This window comes from Sprattus sprattus, assembly GCF_963457725.1.
Source record: "Sprattus sprattus genome assembly, chromosome: 2".
NCBI classification, from domain to species: Eukaryota; Metazoa; Chordata; class Actinopteri; order Clupeiformes; family Clupeidae; genus Sprattus; species Sprattus sprattus.
In genome coordinates this window covers 59,039,916-59,061,131 of record NC_137921.1, presented here as the reverse complement: position 1 = coordinate 59,061,131, position 21,216 = coordinate 59,039,916, and the positions used below count along the sequence as shown (strand labels likewise).

The 21,216-nt window shown below is 40.6% G+C and overlaps 1 protein-coding gene across 1 annotated transcript in view; it reads left to right on the top strand.

The window, feature by feature from the left end:
* Nucleotides 1-12,834, top strand: part of acbd6 (acyl-CoA binding domain containing 6) — a 49,628-nt gene extending 36,794 nt beyond the window's left edge. Inside the window, exons 7-8 of the mRNA XM_080832324.1 lie at nucleotides 10,762-10,792; nucleotides 12,478-12,834. Of these exons, the coding sequence (XP_080688450.1) occupies nucleotides 10,762-10,792; nucleotides 12,478-12,632 (186 nt within the window). The 3' untranslated portion in view covers nucleotides 12,633-12,834. The remainder of the gene's footprint in view (nucleotides 1-10,761; nucleotides 10,793-12,477) is intronic.
* Nucleotides 12,835-21,216: the final 8,382 nt, after the last annotated feature.

Below are 21,216 nucleotides of genomic sequence, written 5' to 3'. Positions count from 1 at the left end.
ACAGTGATGGGTAAAGGAATACATTCAGTTCAGTACGCATGATAACCAGGTTAGGAGTGAAACTAGTAATCCTGAATTAAACACACGGTTCTGCAGCATCCAGTTGCTTGTCTGCTATGATGGCATACTTGTCTCTGTGCAAACACAGTAATGTGAAAGTGTATTTCCTTTCTCTGAGTTAATAATTAGTCATTACTTCCCTTAAACAACAATGCAAATCATGCAAACAGCAGTGTTTTAACTCTTGTGAATTTGAAGTTGAAGGAAGACAAGAGGTTGCATTTGTTTGTCCAACTGTGTGAACCTCTTGTGTTTTCATCTGCCTATATCAATCATTATATCATATTAATTTGAAGTAACCCAGGAAGAAAGTAGATGAGGGTCTTGTGATCTTAAGGCGGTTAAAGCATCATACTTGTAGAGGAATAGGCCCATGTATTGTGCATTCTACCAGTGGTCCCAAGGTTAGCAATATGAAATAAGAAAAGAAAGTAAGGAAGAGTGGGTCATAGTAATAGCATGCCTAGTTCTTCTCACCTGTACAGAGTGCACCGTTTTTGTAATTGCAGATTCCAATGCACTTTGCTCCAACTAATCCTAGTGTAGCATCTGCACTATTCAAATGTCCCATCTCTCCCACACGGATTCCCTGCTAAATATTTAGGCCACTACAGAGGAATTACAACACATGTTCATGGGATTGACCATCTGTTGCGTATGCCCTCTCATGCATTGAACTGTGCCTATGTCAATGAAATAATACAATTAGGTTCCTTAAGCCAAGGTCAAACGGCTGACTGTATTTACATGAAGAGGTAACTCATTGATGGAGACATAACAGGGGTCCAATAGCTAGGTGCTGTGTAAAACCGTAGAAAACTATTCTTTTACTTTACAGCATTCTAATCTTGTGGCTATATATACAGTAAATATACAATAATTAAGCCACTAAGTCATGGATTTTAGTGTTTTAGATTTTAGTATTGTTTTCTATATTCAAGTTCAAAGTTCCAAGTCTACATTCAAATGATCCTAATCTTCTTTTGTACTTCAACAGCTTTGTTTGCAGGAATGGCTGCTTCCTCTCATTTAGTTTGAGAATATGTATGTCATTATGTAGTAGTGTAACCTTGCAAGCAAGGGGAAATGAAACGCAACAGTAACCAACAAGCCTATGTGTGATAAAATATACATTTATTTGAACCAAGAGAAAACCAAAAAACAGGTACAAAACCGAAAAACTAAATGATCACGCAACAGATTTATACTAGAGACAGTCACAGTACCATTGGTATATATGAAGCACACAACATGCACAAAGTGATCCTTCTTTGGATCCATCCACAGGGATTGAAATAGACCAGGTGACCTCTGCATACAGCTGGAAAACCAATGGAACTGTGCACCTAACTGCACCAACTAAAAAAAAATATACTAAACAAAGATACATGAAAATGTGACAGAGAAGAAATAGAAGGAAAGATAAAAGGAAGATAACGTAACCAGCCCATGTGCACCTGAGACTGCTTTTCATTAGACAAACACAAAAGCAAACAAAGAAAACAAACAAATATTGCCTGGCCATCTGAACGTGACCAGGGTGTGAGCTGGATGAGGGACCCCAGGATAGGTTGACCCCAAACCCCAGATATGGGTGAAGCACTAGTGTTAGGTACCCCAGAGATAGGTGAAGCACTGGTGTGTAGAGCACCCAGAGATGGGGGAAGCACTAGTTTGTACGGCACCCTGGGATAGGTGAAGCACTAGTGTTACGGACCCCAGAGATAGGTGAAGCACTAGTGTGTACGCCACCCTGGGATGGGTGAAGTATGGGGGGGGGATGCGTAAGGGACATCTGTGTCCATCCATGGAGAGCATTGGAGTGCTTCCCAGAGATGTGCTCTGACTGCCATACTAACAAGCCTGGCTCTTTCGACATTGCAGTCAAGGTGCAGGTTTGGTACCCTGTGTAGACCCAGCTTTGAGACCGGCTGGAGCGCCTGTTCTCTCCCTTCGCTACAAATGAGGTCTCCCTTTGTAATTACCCCCCGTTCAAATGTTTCCTCTGTAAGATTGTTGACCTCCAGTCAGGGGTGGGGGGTTGATTCTCTTTACAAAAAACAGCAATGATACAGGACACAGAGATATCATATAGACATTGCAGTGTATTCACATACATACCTGCATTGTATTACAGGGCTATTTCTGTCTCTGAAAATAAATAGTTTGCCCTGCAAGAATACACCAAGAGGGTGTATGTAATGAATATTTTTTGAATGTTGTTTACAAGCATTGTAAATCTAGTGTGGCTGAAATAAGATTACTCAAAATATTACACCCAACTAAAACTTTCAAGTTAAGCGAAATTACACCATTTAATTTGTTTGGCTGCTGATTAGGCTGGGAAGCTCTCACTACTTGGGGAGGTGTGCCTTAACCCATCATGGGCATGGATGGAAGAGGGTCTAGGATGCTAGGCACAGCTTCTGGGTCTTGTTGAGGTGAAGTGGACCGATTTCAAACACTGATGAATTTGACATCCCTTGTGAATCCCTTAAGAGGGTGTTTCATTCAGGCCAGTGATGTAATGGAATTAGTAAATTATGATTAGACCATATCAATTTCTGGTCTGGGGTAACTCTGTCAGTCTTGGTAGTTTTGGTGTATCTTGCCCATGGCGTCTTGGTAGGCATGGCATCCAGACAGAGGCCATTCTCTGAGCCCTCCTAAACAACAGCACCAGGAATTGAACTTCCTTTCCTGAGTAAATCTTAAAAAGTATCTCATGAGCGTCTGCATCAGTGCTGGTATCAGACATCATATGTGTACCACCGTCTGACTCTTACTAACACTAAGACGTGACGGTACCCCAGTTGATGTTTGTCACAACATATCAAGAAACACATATTTATTACATGTTATATATACACTATTAGTGAGGTTCAATGAAATGCCAGTGTACTGAAAATGGAAAGACGGTTAACATTAAGATGGGTTTCCATTGCAGTTTTGTGTAAAACAAGAATTAAAAGAATATTAAAACATTTAAAAAATATGTAAGTATACAAAACCGAATTGCTAAAGACCTTTTCCCTGGAGTGATGGTACGCAAGTAAAGCTTGGCTTTCTCCTCTAGTGATTCCAATTAAACTCTCCTCTCATCATTTCAATTAAACATGGTGATGGATCTCTAAGGCAACGGCTACGTATCAGGGATTTCTGAGGGAGGTCATTATCCGCCCTGTGGATCCCAAACTAATTATGCCTCATCAGACCACGCCATGTTTAGCGTGTGTGGCGTCATGTGACATGCGAAAAAAGTGTTTCCATTTCAGTTTTTTTACGAAATATTCTAAAACATCTTGTGATTTTGAGTTTTTGTTTTGTTAACAGTTTCAAATCGTGCATTAAGCAGGTTAATGGAAAACTGCCTATAGATCGGTGAATGTTTTTAAATTTTGTATTTCCTTGAAAGATTTCTTTCATAGCATGGCAATAATCCATTTGATTACATTCAAGCCATGTTCCAGCTCCATCACTTGGTTCATCGTTTCAGTGATTCAGAGCCATGCCATAAGACTTCGATTGATAGATACAGAAGGGGAGGGGCATGTAGTGTGGTTAAGAAGTCAAGAAGTGATCACCAGTCCAGGGATGAAATGTACTGTAGAGCTAACGTGAAAACAGAAACATATACAGCAGGTTGTCACTTGAGAAAGCCCCTCTCAATGGCAACACAAATATTTTTACAGAATATTTTACCAAGGAGAAAAAGCCCAAGGGCCCTCACATCAATCTCATTGAGCACCTGTGCCTTCTGGTCGGTGCTCTAGTGTGGGTAAACTAAAAGCTTTACTGGCCGACACATGGACACTTTCACCACAGCTATTAAAAAGACACTTGTTGAATCTATGCCAGACGTGGTCAAAATTCTGCAAGCTAAAGAAATGGAGAACTGAATTCTGATACATTGTAACACATGGCTACATATTAAGGCATTTCATTGTATGGAAATTCGTTACTAAAGTGCCATAGCAGCAGCTCTGCACTCCTTGAGTTTTGATACCCTCCAAGTTTGACACACTCCCGTAGCTTTTTATTTGCTTGCCCTCTAATCTCCTATAGTTTGCTGCAGTATGTATGGTCGTTTTACCATAAGAAAAAACAGTAGTTCTAGTTAAGTGACATTGTTGGGCTAATTCAAATTATGCAAAACTGTGTTAAGAGCACAAGAATAATCTAGACTGCAATATAATTTCCCAGTTTATAACAAATGCTATCCATAAACCGTTTTAGGTGAGGTTTCAACCTTTCAGCCTTCTGCCATCAGCACTCCTTTGTTTTAATGTCACATCATGTAAATGAATCCTGAATTGTTATGTTTTCAAGGCTTGTTCATTATTAGAAAACCCTTTTGCAATCATGTCTGTGTTTGAAAACTGTTGTTTAAGGAAGCCCTTTTTGGGGTACTTGAGTATCTGGAGCATCAGCATTTATCCGGACTATAATTTTTCTCAGAAATGAAGGCTATTCCATGCAAGAAAATGGCAATAATAAACTGAAGATCTCTTTAGTCGAGTTCTCCTTCTGAGTGGGATTGTTATTAGAAGTCTGCTCCAGCTGCAGGCTGCATTGATCAGAAATCATAATTAGTTGGGTTTTCCCACCCAGCAGTGTAAGCCAGTAGGTATCAAGAGACAAAGAGAAGAGGCAGGTTCCAGTGCACAACGGTGCAGGTGGATAAAAACATCAGAATATCTAGTTTGAGAATCGGTTACCTGACAGGTCCACAACTTACAGATTGATTAAACCGTACCCACAAAACCCCAGTATCATCAGCAGCAGCAGCAGAGGCTCTAGAATGCTGGCCTTCTAAGCAGAGGTTCGAGTCATATCTGAGACTGCCCGATGAAAGGAAGACCTAAAATGGTCAAAGGAAACAAAGACTGGGTGGAATATGATTGCCAAAAGGCTGGTAGAGTATGACATTTTCACAGAGTAAAACGAATCTTTAACAAGAAATTGTAAAACTGAGTTCTAGCCTAAGTGCATTACCATGCCATACACTGTGGATGGTGAGACAGGGACCCAAAGCACTGCTCCAAATTCAGAGCTATTTACGCAGAATGCAGTCAAGATTGAAATGCTGAAAATGGAGGATTTTTTGATGAAGTGACCCACTGTTTTGAGGTATGTTTTTTTTTTGTATGAGCAACTCCTTTGAGCATCCTCTTCAAATAAATTTTGATGCAATATGGTCATGTAAACGACAGATAAACACACCTGTTTAGAATTGAACTGTTCAGAAATGGCAGGTCTGGTACAATTCCCACTTCTTGCATCCTAATTGAACCATACACACGACGGTTCTGTGACTACACAGTGCTGGTTGACATTCTTCAAAAGAACATCACTGATACAGCCCCACCCCCTTTCCCAGAATCAGCTCCCATAACAGATGGTCTAGCCACACAATGGTCTGTCACAACAAATATCTTACTACATTTCTCATAATTGTGTGTGTCTCTCTCTGTGTGTGTGTCTGTGTGTCTGTGTGTCTGTGTGTCTGTGTATGTGCAAGCCCTGTGTGTCTGTGTGGAAGCCTTGTACACCGGGAATGAATGAGTGTCTCCATTCTTTGTTCCTATGCTCCATCTATAATTATGCCAGCATGAGACTTCAGAAGTCAATTACGATTGCTATTATAATGTCCCTATTTTAAAAAGGCTCAATCTGAATGTTTTGTTTTATTTAATATGATAAGATTGTTATTGTAAGAACCCCTATAGCTGACATTAGCTGTTTAATATTAACAATAAAAAAATAATAATTATGTATGTAGTACCTTTCTAGCGATAGCCAAGAATGCTTTCCAGAATGTATACAGCAAAAAGGATTAAGCATAACAATACAAAACAAAACATTCACACACGTTTTAGAATATGATTAAACCAGATTGGGTCATTATGAATATGCATGCACATAATGGCTATGAGTCTATTAGGGAGTTCAGCACTCTGATGACACAGAGGAGGTTTAGATGGGTGCTAAACAACACTGAGAATAGGGTTTGGGGAGATGATTTTAAAATTCAGTACTACCAAACACTTCAAACTCATTAGAATCATAGTATTAGTAATTATAATTATTAATTACCAAGTATTACAAACGTACTGGACTCATCAGGTTTTACCCATGTGGCAGTTAAAACTAAATATTTAAACAATAATTAAACAGAAATAAAATCATCCCAAATAAACTACCTATAAGTGAAAAAAGGCAGTGGCCATTGCTCTGGTGGCCACAGGGCCAGTCTGTAGGGGCTGATGATGCCCTGATTGGCTCCTGTATGGCTTGGTGGTATTGAGGGGCTGTTAAGAGTTCTGACTGATAATCATGAATTTTTCAGTTTATGATTCAAATCAAGTTGGTCAGAAAATCTGTCCTGTACTCCTTATAAATCTTATTCTGGAAATAAACTTTTTGTTCATAAATTATATAATACAAACGGTGAGCATGGTTTTCATTGAGTGTGTAATGTATGTGAGACTGCTGTATTTTAAAACTGAGTTAACTCAAAGTACAGGCTAAACCACATGCTTTATCTGCTATTTTGTTTAAGTTTCTTAGACACATTTTCTCCATCAGGATATATATTGCATTACTAAGTTTAGATATATTGCATTATTAAGTTTACTAAATGTTGGTGCATGTTCACCTATAGAGAAGATGGGAGCCAAGATGGCAACTCTGACACATCAAGGACACTTTGAGGGTCACTAATTCCACCAGCAGGTCACCTCTCACAGTTACATTGGCAGGGTTAACACTATATGCACTAGAAAGTACCTTAGATTGAATTAGACAACCCTGGTCTCCTGATCCTTTTAATGCACCCCCTACTGTTGCACCAACATAATTCACGGCGAGTGTTTCTAACGGTGTTTAAGATCAACTCCACAGTTGTTTAGCAGTGTGGACAGACTGCAGTAGTGTGGTGGAAAGTAAGGTTTTGGGAGACACACCATTTCCCCTGCTGCCAAAAATGTTGTTATCAAAAATAAGCACCTATAGACACAAATACAAAGCAGAGTAGATGTCAAAATCCATTCCCATCATGTGACAACCAGTTACCGTGCTCATAAAGTATACAGAACAGCATACACACTAAATCCCAAAAACTGTACAGGATACAAAGTTGAATACAAATGTTGGTATATTTGAACAGCGTGCATTTTAACAGCATGTGTTGACAAGGACGTGGCAGGGTCTTTTGAGATATGGATGTCCCTTGTCCTTAGGGCTATGCAGTATGGAGATGTTTTCATGCCTGTGATTAATGGCACCTGCTCATGTTAATGTTATCTGCATATGAATGCAGGTGGTCTCTATTGATTGTGCTCCTCATGGCCCTCTGCTCAGTTCTCCTTCTGAGTGGGATTGGTATTAGAAGTCCGCTCCAGCTGCAGGCTGCATTGATCAGAAATCATAATTAGTTGTGTTTTCCCACTTGTTTAATGGGACTGTCAGAGAGAGAGAGGAGTGAGTGAGTGAGTAAGTGAGAAAGAAAGGGAGAGGGATGGCTTTGGTTCTGAGACAGGAGATAATATGGGCATGTGTATGAATGTAAGCTCTGATTTGGAATAGTGTTAAGGGATAAAACACACAATGGCTTGGAGTACATGCACCATATGCCCTGGACTGCTGCCCGATTGTCCTGCTATGAAAATCTAAAAGCTTTTAGTGGCTGGGCAGAATGGTCACATCAGTGGTCTCCCCAGGCTTTGGACAGTAGAATACATTTTGCAAATGGTGTAATTGAAGGGGAAGACCTCTATTTGTATTTTTGTTGTCGTTGTTGTTTATTTCTGTGTGTGTTTCGACTAAAACCCGGTGGAAGCTAACTGTATCTTTGAATCGGTGTCTGAAGGTAACCTGATGACAATAGCAAATACACAGAGCAAGAACACACTTGGAGATTCCACCTGGAGATTTTAAGTTGGTAAAAAGAATATAAATGCCTCATATTCAAGTATAAGCAACGGTATTTTTACCTGTTGTTGCTATGCTTCCCTAAAAAGGACATGTGGTTTCAACATCTTAGTCAGTCATAGATGATTCATGAGTGTGGAGCTGAATCCACTCCCAATGAAACAGAACCCAGTGGACTGCTCCTGTGGAGTGGAGTGCCCTGATTATCTCCCTAACAGTGGAGATTTAGTTGGATCTAAAAACACAAAGGACAAATCTGTACCTGTGTGTCCGTGCCAGATACTCTTCTTTAGTTGGGTTCTGTAGGCTCTTTGGGGGGTCCATCCTGTCTGCATATGTGCAACTCAGAAGAAATGAGAGCAAGCTTTCAATGTGCTCCATCTGCACGCTGCACTGCTCTGTTTGTGAGCCACACACACACATGTAGCCACACACACACACATGTGCCCACACACAAACACACACACACACACTCCATTAGCCTCAGTTGGTGGAGACTGGTGCACCAGATTAGTGAAAGCAGATTAGAGCTACTAAACCCCTTACAGTTTAATTATTTCTGTATGTATTTGTGCACATCAACATCCCCCTCATGGGCATTTCACTAAACACCTGCCACTCTATTCTATCACTGAATGAGAGAGAGAAGGATCACTACATCTATATTCACCTTGTCTATGTATGCTATGCAAGACAAAATTCCTTGTTTGTGTAAACTAACTTGGCCAATAAAAGCTGATTCTGATGATTTACTTAGTGTTTACCTACATACTACACATGTGTACTTAACAGCTGATACACTGAAGAAACTATTTTAATTAAATTCCATTTTACATAGCACCACAAATAATGAAAGTGATCTCAAAGTGTTTTATAGACCACAAGTCTTAATCATCTGGAGTTGGCGATGCCACCGGTGGGTGGATATTTTTCTAAAATTATTTTTCTAAACTGCTAGAAACCACCCAGGTAAACCTCGAGCTTGTTTGTCATCCATCCATGATAATAGAACCCCCAATCATCGAATGTATACAGCGCTAAATTCAGTCGCTTTTGTAGAGCTACATGACCAATGTAAAACTAAACACTATGGACAATATCAGTTTCTGAGTCCCAAAGCAGCTCTTGATAAAACATCTGGTGGCAAGAGGACCCATTCCTATGATAACTCTCTAATACATCAGTGGTCGTTGTTGGTTCGTTATGGAGGACAGACACATGAAAAACGCTCACTCTGGCTCCTTTAACACAAAAACCTGTGGGTAGTTCTACAATGAACACAGACGATACAAGGAAGGAGACAGCATTCTACTTCTTTTGCGCTGATTCGAGAAAAGCCTTCTTTGTGTGAAAACGGGGCAAGGAGCACAATGGTATTTTTAGTTGTAATCAGATAATGGGTCAGGTGCTGCAAACCCAAAATCTGATCACTTCTTATGTAAACACTATTTGCTTGTACCACTACAAGTTGAATCACCATATCGCCTTTTATGCTCACCCTCAAATGCACATAGCTGAAATGCCTGTCAATCAAGGGCAGAATACATGGTGTTTACATATAAAATGACCAGATGTTGGTATTACTCCTCCGAAAGTGCGTGACTGCCTTCATAGCGTGCAAAATCTAGACTTAAGTTAAGGGTTGCTGAGTAGGCTGAAAGTACGCAAGCTAGTTGACTGTTAATGCTCTTCTTGTAAGGTCACTAGTTTTAGTCAAAAAATCTACAGTGCACTCAGTTGGGACTTTTTACTAGTAGAGAGATACTCAAGATTTAGTTTGACCGAATATGTCAATGAGAAAGGCATGAATGTAACCACATGCAGAGTCTACTCTATGCAAGTAGCAACTCTAACTGTTCGGGCTAACAGAAAGACACAAATGAAAAAGACAGAATTTGACATGAATGGTATGTAGGGCATCTCTCCATAAACACCTTGTCCAGCCTTAGAGCAGGTGGACTCAAACATACCACCACTTCCTCTTTCACCAAAGACCAGGTTCACTAAGCTACAGCTTTTCAGAAGGACCATTGAACGATTAGGGATTCTTCCACACACACACACACCGAATTTGTTGAAATCCTCCGGCCTTTTTTTGAAGTAGCCCCCTCCCATTGGGATAGAGCTGGTGTAGTTTCTTGTTGTTACATATTTTGTTAATGTTCACCAAAGACAATGGCTAGAATGCTCCAGTCAGTGTACCTCAAGGCTGCATTCTAATCACCACATGATGAGCATGGAAATCTCATTCTCACACTGGACACCGTGTCTTAGGAGCTGTACTTGAGCTTTAGTTCTTCCTGGTGGCAAATCCCTGTGTTCCATATGCTACTGTTGCTTCTATGTGTCCTCTGAATGGGAATGGTTTAATCATTTTTTTTCACCCTTGTAAAAAAAAATCAATATTTAATCATACACATAATCCCTTAAACCTAGAATTTTTCATAGTTCCCCCCAGATAGAGTAATTTATGCCATATCAAATAGAGATAGATATCCATAAGAACCGGATTAGAGAGGAGCGGAGGAATGGAGGGCATGGGTTGCGGTGCAGGGAGACTTTACACGTTTGATCACAAGAGCGATCTAGAGAACATCAAGAGCCAGTAATGGTTGCTTACTTTTCCTTGTTATTGACCTGCCAATACAAGGTCTTTGCACATAAGATTGGATAAGTTTGATTATTTATCGATTCTGGAACTACTGTGCTGTTGCAGGTGTACGCATGTTATTCAGAAAATGAACTGTGTCATTTCTGTTTTTCTTCTAGGACAATGAAGGACAGACAGCACTACACTATGGTAAGATCATATTATTAAACATTCAGACACGTGGATATGTAGTTTCATGAATATAACTGTGCATTGCATTGTAACGTTTTCTCTCTAGGAATGACTTCAGTGATGACACACAAATTATATTGTTATCATATTTGTCTCATGCAATTTCTTGTGAGTCTCCTAATGATTGGAGGCTCAACTATGTGAGAAATGCATCAAGTGACTTCAATCGAACACACTACGAACAATGCATAAGAGACCCATCGAAGTCGCGGTTTTCTCTCTTTGGTGCTTTTCATCCATCACTGTCGCTTTCATCCCTCCCCTTCTCCATCTCTAGCTCTCAGTTTTAGACCAAAGATTGCCTGTATGTGTGTGTGTGAGTGAGTGTGTGATAATCACCATGGCTCCCAGAGGAAATCAACAGTGCATCCAAGTCTCACAGCCACCTCTCCCACTCCCCACCGCCCATAGCGGCCCATAGCGGGCTATGGGCGGTCCTACTGGCCTCTGAGACCTTGGTGTGAAGCTATCCCATCTGTCCCTGGGGCAGAGGAGAGGAGAGGAGAGCAGGACTGGTGTCTGCCGCTGGCCTGGGCACAATGGTGGTTTCAGGGGATGCCACCTGGGAGGCCGAGCCTATAGGGGTTCTTAGGTTGGGCACAGACATACATGAATAATAAAAAAAGCAATTAACTCTGAGACAAATAAGAGAGAATGAAAATTCATTTCTACCGCTCTTTGCACTAGGGCCCCAGTAGTTGGCAAATGATTAATTGAGGGTTTACTGCACACCATAAATTGTTCTTCTCCTCAATGGCTCTCCTGGGGCCAGTGAGTTTTACAGCCAGAGGCCCAACACACACAGGAAAATAAAATTCAATTTGAAGAGGGAAAAAACAGGAACCTGTACTAAGTGTTTTCCCCCCTCCATCTGAAGCCTTGTCTTGCCCAACATATGCTGCCCCCCTCCCGTCCCCCTTCCCCTCTACTCCTGCTCCTCCCCCCGCCTCCCCTCCCCGGTTGCTTGAGGTTAAAAGGCACATTGTCAATCTGCATTTTCTGCTGACATCAGCCCACTTCAGGGGAGATGAGGGAGGTGGGCTTTTCTGTCTTTCTTTCTGAAAGAGGAGAATGCGATTGACACTAGCGTTAAAAAGCACTCAGAGCCAAGCTGAATCTCTACGCATCAGCGCTGTGACTGGTTAACTGGGTTAGAGAAATGCAACCCTCCTCCCCTTCCATTTCTCTAAGGGGGCCACAGAGCCCTTTTAGCAGCACATAGATTGTCAGTGGGGCATAAATTGAGGATCAGCAGCCGACCACAGGTTCATAGCAATGTCAATGGGCTACAATATGTGCTTTTCATTCAGTGTCAGTTTACAGTTCCACATCAGATGATCCTTCAACCACTAATCAAACATAAACACCAAGCAAGTCAACCAGCTTCTCTGGATTTTCTTTTCAAATAAGGTCTACGGACATAATCTGTCAACACTATAATCTATCAAGTAAACCTCACTGCACTAGCAAGTAGAAAAAGGGAGCGTATGTTGAGTATACATCATGGACACACAAATGAGACTCAATCAAATAATGCCACTCTATTAGTCTTCCCAAACACCTTCATCTCATTCCGTATGGTGGCAAACATACTAATGTTTTTTTTTTTTTCTCTCCTTCCTTCTCCACTGTGGTTGTGGTAGCTTCTGCATGTGAGTTTGCTGACATTGTGGAGCTGCTCCTCAAGGCTGGAGCTGACCCGTTAATCAAAGATCTGGAAGGTTCTCTGCCTGAAGAAGTTACAGAATCTAGCACCATATCGTCACTTCTGCGTCAGTACACAGCTCCAAAAGGCTGATCTCCCCCCTTCCCTCCTCACTGCCAAAATGCTGATTCACCTGTAAAGTGCTTCACCGTTCCATTCCCTGATGCCTATGAGAGTTACCCAGTGTCAAATCAGCAGTGATGCAAACATATGTTTATCCATACAAAATGGTTCCTTCCAAGGATTGTTATGTCATTTTCATAATCAATAAAGATAATATTTGAAGAAGAAAAAATCTGACATTTATTTTTACGTTTGGGGTATTATTTTCTGCTAAAATAATCCAGTATTACCTGTTACGAAGCAGTCTGGAAATATGATTGGGGTCATTTTGTTGTGGGAGAAGCTTGACCATAAGCTATTTAAAAAGTGCCATCAAAGATATCCAACTTGTAGGAGGTGCTTCAGGAAGAATGTGGTGAGATTTCTGCAGATTACTTAATTGTAATTGATTAATTGACAACTAAAAAGCCAAAAATGTTATTGTAAATTGCAATAATTATATATGAATTCCACAATGAAAGCGGTTGTCAAAAACAATTTGTTATCACAAGTTGAAATGATTCTTTCTACCTTGACTATAATTTATATTGATCTACAACCAATGGTTGTGTAAGTGATGTTCACTACTCCAGTTGTTACTCTGCTTGATGCTACCTTCCAATAAACAGTGGCCCAACAGAATAAAGGAGACAGTTGAGTAGTGATTGGCAGCCATATTGCACTGAAGACTACATGGTTTCCTCTGATTTTGGGAAAGTAATATGTACAAGAACACAAATGTACAATTAACAAATGTAATTTCCCACGTACCTAAGAATTATTACATTTACAGGAAGTTATTGCGTTTGTGGGAAGGTAAAAATATGACATCAAATGCAATCAATTGCGTATATAGGGAAGGCCTATGTATTATATCAGTTGTAATAGTATTAACAGGCTGTTTTGGCCGCTGCACTTTGCCAAGGCGTTACTGAAGCGTCTGCACCTGAAAAAAGACGCGTATGTGTATTTGAACCCTTATGCTGGTGGTAGTCTTTCAAATCTAGCTGAATCCAAATCCCCCTGTCCCAATAGTGATGGATTCCCAATATCAGTTAGTATGGAGAAGACACGGCAACACATGGCAGAGGAAACGCTCAGTATGAATATCAGACACACACTGAATTCAGACGTTCAGTCTACGACAATAAAATACATGTAGTTCCACTTCTTGTTGCACTTCTATATGTTCACAAATCACAATGCCTTATAAACAATTACAGCAAAGAGAAGGGAGGTAAATGGTCGGTAGAATTAGGTTCCCTAACCGAGTTAGCCATGCCGCTTACCGTTCAAGAGGTCATCATGTGCAAGAGAATTATTTGTCCAGGTCAGTTGACAAACTTAAGAAAACAGTTTGTTGGTTGATTATTTAATGCAAACAACCTTTTCGACCAGGCTAAACGTATTTAGTTGTTCTACCTATCTTAGCAAGAAGTTAGCCTGGGATAGTATTTTGAAATGGTTTCTGTTCTGTATTGCGAGTAAAGTTATCTGTGATGCAATTGACATGCAATTGTGATCAGATCACTGCACATGTGTGGTCAACATTCTCTATTATAAATTGAAAAGTCTACCACACCACCACCACCACCACCTCCCTGCCCGCCCTGCGTCCAAAGTCATATTAGGCTTCTTCAGTTTCAAAGGTGATGTGCCACCACTGCCAGTAACCAGGGTGCTAAGGAGCTCTTCTACCCCCACTATGCTGCTCTCTGTCAGGTTGTGCAGAACCACTTGGCCGAGTAGCAGAACTGCTGATGGAGAGCTCTGCACTCTCCTGACTGGCACTGTTGATGTGGTGGAGTAAGCTGGCTAGATTCTGATTGAAACCATAGAGACGTTAATCAGCCCAGGCTGCAATGTCTAAGCAGGTCGGCAGGGGGCTGAAGTTTTAAGGCTTTAGTTTGTCAGGAGAAAACATCTTTACATTTTCTTTGGGGACTTCTGGATACAGTCAATAATTTCTTCTAGCTGACTGAGTATAAAATAAGGGTCTCATAAGATGGAAGGAACTTTTTTCTCCAAACCCACCTGGTTCCTTTCATGATGTGCCAGACTGTTCTTGTGCTGTTGTGTAAAGGGGACAGCATGCTTCTAAAGGAGCATGAATTGCTAGGTGCTTACGCGTTGCGTTGGGGGTGTTGCCAAGCAATTCACCGCCAGAACAATAGGCTTGCGTAAAATGCCGCAAGTCTAGAAAAAGGGGCTGACGCACGCAAGACGTGAAAAGTTGCGCAAGGCGCTTGCGCGGCCTCTTGCGCTTGCGCTTACGTAACTGACCATAAATCAGCCTTTACACGGTCTAAAGATTTAACCGATGTTTCCGCATCATTATAAATTTGAGCCTTGGTCACTTTGATGTGTTTTGGTGCCTCATACAGGAACAGCCATTTGGTTGCGAGGACTTGCACCTCAATGACAGACTGCTCATTGGGTTTAGAGTAGGCCTCAATGACAGACTGGTCATTGGGTTTAGAGTAGGCCTCAGTGACAGACTGGTCATTGGTTTGAGAGTAGGCCTCAATGACAGACTGGCCATTGGGTTTAGAGTGGGCCTCAAAGACAGACTGCTCATTGGGTTTAGAGTAGGCTTCGAGCTACTTTGCAGGATAGCCAGTATGTAACCAGTAGTATCATGTTTGCTATTGGGAGAGAGTGTGTTCCAAATCGAAATATCTACATACTAAACCATCCTGCTGCAGTGGAGGACAACGTGTGTTGAAACTGCATCTAAACAGTAAAAATGACACAGTAGGATGCTATCTTAAAGGTATTGGTCACATCCAGGTGGATGTTTTAACTTCTCTTTCAACTATTCCCCAGCAGGTGTTCTATCAGGATTCTTCTGAACTTCATCCAGGTTCTGCTGGGTCCATCCATGGAAGAGAGCACTGTTGTTATAAGGGCATACAGTGACTGAGAGATAGGTGGTGACTATTACCACTGAGTTAAATATTATGGGAACATTTTCTTCGCCATTCTCCTTGGAATACCTTGATAGGTGAAGCAGCCATCGTTCTGATCTGGTTAACTATGCATGGGCAAGATTCTCAGCACGTCCTTCATGCCACGGTATTGGCATTGGCAGGGTGGTGCCCAGGTGATGTACAACTCAAACGTCATTTTCCCCCAGCTTTCCAAGTCATTGTGCCAGCTGGCCTTCCGATGCTGGCATCTGTAACAAGAGTGAGCTCGCCATGGTCACAGGGATAGGCTCACATTGGTGCTGTGGTAAGTATTTTCAATTATTCAAATGCCTCCCGGCATACAGGCGTTCACCTTAAGTAGACATTCCTTGTGAGCTCATAAAGGGAGCTGGCCACAGCTGTAAAATCTTTGACAAACCACCTGAGTAGGAGTCCAGGCCAACAAACTGACACAAAACTGGATCTTGAGGATTTTGAGGTCAGTACCATGTTTAGAATCTTGCCACACTTTACTGGATTCAATTTGTTGGCTGAATCTGATACAATTCCCTATGACACTTGCCAAATTGAGAAGAACCTTGATGACCATACATGTCCCAAAGAACCAAATAATAGGTATACAACATTTCTAAACACCATCATGAAACTTGCTCTATAACTAAGGCTAGAATGGTAAATTACCCCCAAACCTCTCTCCCTCTAGATTAGTGGCTGTAATTTAATACATTTTGGAGGGGATTTATCTGTCACATTGAGTCATCTTTCAACAAGAAAGAATAAATACAAATTTGAGGTGGGAACCCCTTGTTGATTTGGCATGGAATGTCCCAAAAAGACAATACCAAGAAGGCAGTAACATCACAAAGCGAAGAGTTGCTGTCAAGCAGAAATGCGTATACTCCTGAGATCACTACATAGTGAGCTTGGTGGTTCAAATAATGTCTCTCAATGCCTCTCTATTGAAATGTTCTTGCAGAAGCTTCTAGACACCACCATATCTAAAGGCTACCCCTGTTTTAGCAATGACAGCCTGACATGCATTGGTAAGCTTGTTTGGGAGGATTGCAGAGTTTTTTTGTCTGTGTAGCAAGTGTCGCATCCCATAGAACCTCTGTTGTGGTTAACTTTCAACCACAAATCTCTGGCCTTATCGACTATTTCTCTAGTCGCAATCTTACTCTTTAGTGCAAATATTTCATTATGTATATTGTGTGACGTGCATGTGTGCATTGTTTTTTGAGAGATTGTCAGAAGACAATAAGACAGGGAAGCATGCGGTTTTCTTTCATTCTAGTCTGTCTCACTGTTCCCTGATTATTAATTTGTTATGAAATACCACCCACTATGGTGAGCAGGATCAGTTCCAGTTCAGTTACTTGGGGACTTTGGGATAATTCTAAACAATTCAAGTGTATCTAGTGCAATACCATGTCATACTCAAATTGAATCTGGATGTGTCATCTGTGATCGTGATGGAGAAAGCTTTAGTAATTCACTGTTCTTAGATACTACTCAATGTATTCTCTTTTGCTCTGCCTTTGATTTTAAAGTCCCATGTTCAGAAACATTATTTAAACTAAGCATTGAACTAAAAAGGCATAGTGTAAAGTTGTGCACAAGTCTCAGGTGCCGTTTCATGTTTATGTTTATGGTATTTGGCAGCTGCTTTTTTTTAGGGAGAATTACAAAATGTTTTTAAGTACACAGAATAACAACAGTCAAAAATGATTGTTATCTCAGTAATACAAATATGAATAATAAGGTTAAGCTAAAGGTTATCAGCAGTGATGTTATGTGTCAAAGACCACACACACTGCTGCATGTTTGAACTGTTTTACCACATATGCAGGCAGGTTTGCTGGAATAGCATTGCAATAATCTAGTCTAGTCTAGTAATGTCCAGCACTAGGAGTCAATAGACGGTGAACTGACACACTTGAGACACAAGACCTTGAGACCAACAAAAGCCAAATTCTCAGAGAAACTAAGTTGGTAATTGATAAAAACACCAGTTTCTTGCAGTTTTACTCCTCAATGATGAGAAGCCCGAATAGCTAGGAATATCAGGAGCTTAGTCTTGGAAACATACTGGCATTAACAATAAAAGTGTATTTTTGGTAGATTTGAGAAATGCCAACAAAAATGTGACACTGCCTTTATATGAAAAAGACAAATTTCGATAAATAGTACTTTTATAAATAATAGTATCGAAAACATTCATTCTTAAAAAAGTATCTCATGGCCATTAAGAATAACTAATCTTCATTTCCAACAATATCATATATAATACGTTACAATATTATGATATATGGGTAATTCCAGTTTATTGAACTGTGGCTACTGCAGGGGACAGGGATTTGGGATGACCTTGACTTTCCCCGGTGACTCGGCCCCTACTGATCTCATCTTTGTCATCCTTCACTCTCTGCATATCCCTATGCTCCTCTGGCTGTCCAATATTATTCTTTAAAAGCGGCCATTCGGGGTCATTGTGCATCTATGTAAATCAATAGGCATCTCATCTCATCCGGCCAGTTAAACTGAGAGTGTTCACTACTTCTGTCCATGTTCACACAATGAGCCCAGGTAGTTTGTTAGGTATCTAGGTGGTCAGCACTCCTTACATTTTTATCATCCTATGTTTCATTTGTTTATGAACTTGTAGATACTTATGTCACACAGTGGGATAACATACATCAATGTTTGCATAGAACTGTGCATCCATACCAAAACAGTGAATCCAAAAGCAATAATAAACCCTGGTTCACCAAAGACAATCAACTTCCACGCAAGAAAAATAACTCTGTTTTCGTCAGCTGAGACAGGGAACAATATATTATTGTCAAATGCAAGCTAAGGTCTGCAATCAGAAAAGCCAACCGTTAATTCTAACTGTTAATACAGTTAATTCAACTCAAGCGCCGGTTGATCATCTGTCCATCATCGTATCAAAGCCCCCCTGACATTTTTCTGAAAACTGATAATTTCTCCCCAATGGAGCAGTGCCAGACCGAACTTCCAGACCTCAAATGTATGGGCGGGGTTCGGTCTGGTATCCAGGCTAATAAAACTCTCCGTCCATGCCAAAACTGACACGTTAACTTGAAAAGTACTGACACCGGAAAAAAACGTACTAAAAAGCCGTACTAAAAAAGCTGTCATGAAGACACAAAGAAAAGATTGTCATTGAAAAAGCACATCAGAATAACTGTCTGGAGCTTGCATGACTGACTTGTTGAGAATCTCTAGCAATGTATGCTAATGAACATAGCAATAAAACTAGACTTTATTTACATAAAGATGATGTATTCAGAGTTATAAAGTACAAAGGATAAAGTATACATACAGAAATAGGACAGTGTATAGAAACCAAAAATAACACGGTGTATAGTGAGGGAGATTTGAAGTAGGATTGGGAAATTACCACAGGTTGGATGCAAACCTTGGAAGACCTGGATACGGGCACCTGGACCTATATACTGTTTAGTACTGTTGTATATAGATCTGTTGTATATAGTTCTGTATAGTATATAGTTCTGTTGTATAGTTCTGTTGTAAATAGTACTGTTGTATACAGTATTTCTACCGAATGTAAGTTTGACTTTGACCTTGTCACTGAGGGCCCCAGACAGCCGTCTGCCATTGCCTAATGACTAAGTGCGTCCCTGTCTATGCTGTGAAAAACATTGTGTTCATTGAGTAATACAAAACCATATTAGAAAACCATGCTTTTATGTATTCTACCTGTATTTATTTCACAAAATTCCCTGTTTCATATATTTGGATGAAAAGTAAGTGCAGAGTTTAGGCTTTCCTTTAGGCTACCAAAACAGATAGCTTAACAAACACGGCACAGATGGCTAGGGAACCTTTGAACAAATGGGTGAAATCCTTTTTGCTGCTAATGAGATCAGTGCTGAATTGGTGTGGTCTGGCCCTCTTCATCACTGTTTGGGTTTGGTGTTAAAACCAGTGATTATTACCATAATAGGCAGCACTAAATATGACCTTGTAGAATGAAAGAGTTGTGTACAGTGGCATGATTACGGACCTGGCATGCATTATTTTCTGCTACCCACTCAACTCCACCAGCTGTGTTACTATCCCGTTGGCCAGAGCTGCCCCAACCATGAGACTAGGAGTCCCCAGACCTGTTGCATTACCTGATATTTGTTCATGAAAAATGATATGTTGATATGTTTTATATAATGAATGGAATAACAATGAAAACTTGCCATAAAAGTACAATTTGAACTCTTATCCCTGGTTGGATGTCAATGGTACTTGTCCAAAAGGATTCAACCTATCCATATGATGTCAACTCAGGTAGCCCTGGATGTTCTCTAAATAACCAACACATGGACTGCATTCAAATCTGCTTTAGTTTAGCTAAAGCCCCACTGAACGCCCCCACCTCATCCACAGCACCAGATGAAGTCACTAAAGCTGTATCCCTTTGCTGTTAAATACAGCTCGCTAAAGAAGCTAATGCACATTTGAACAAACAATGGGAACACTATAATCCCTCTTCTTTCAAAATCTCCCAGAATATGAGGCATTAAATAACACTCATCACTTGCTAAACAAAAAGGCCTAACAAAATCACAGCTGCTGTGAGGCAGAGCTGCCTGGTATGGTTTTAAAGCTTCGTGGAAACTAGTGGATGTGCATGTGGCTTAGGTCTACTGTCCTTCATCTTTAAACACCTCACATGCGATGTGGGAGAGGTTCTGCATTCCATCCCACAATTTAGCTGGCCCCTTAATTAAGTCAATTCTCTCAAATCTGGGCCGATGTGGTGGGTGTAGTAGAAGGTTCCACACTCTCTGTACTGCTGTGACTAAGCTCATTATACTTCCATTATGTCTCTGTGTTCTCTGAGCTCTTCACTTTTGACACAGCCACCTACAGGCTCACGTAGCATGTAGCTCAGCTTTCTTTACTTAACATTTATACAAGGTTCTCTTCCTCTTTTGCTCTGCCCTCTCTCTCTCTCTGTCTGTCTGTCTCTCTCTGATTCTGTCCATGGTTCTCTAACAGCATTAGTGACAGATGGCCAAGGTCTGAAACTGAGGGATGAGCTTGAGCACCCTCCACCCCCACCCCCATGGTATTATATTGGGCTAGTGCTTAATGCAGTGTTTAGTTTCCCTGTGGGAGAGAGTGACATTAGTTAAGATCTTTTTCTGTTTTCCCCTTTAGGTTTGGATGCTTCTGCAATAACTGTGTCCAAATACATAAATTACATATGCAGAGCAGTGCCCTTTCACAGGGGTTTCCCTGCAGTGAATGTAACTTGCCAAAACAGAAAAGGCAAATTGAGCAATGTATAAGTTACTGTTGTCTATTCTCTTTTACAGCAGTAAATGTTAAATAAGTAAGTCTTGAATAATGATAATCTACAATCCATAATTTACAACATAATCAGAAAAACAACCAAAATCGTGCAACAACACATTCAAAAAGTACAAACTTTAACAGTAATACAAAATAATTCATTATAAGTCTGACATATAATGATGAGAGAACAGATAATAGTCCTCATCATTATAAAAGGGGACTAAGATTTTAGGACAGCTGAACTGTAAATCTTCACATCAGAAGGCTTAGGTGACCCCTGTTTAAATGCAATTGGAAGGTTTCCT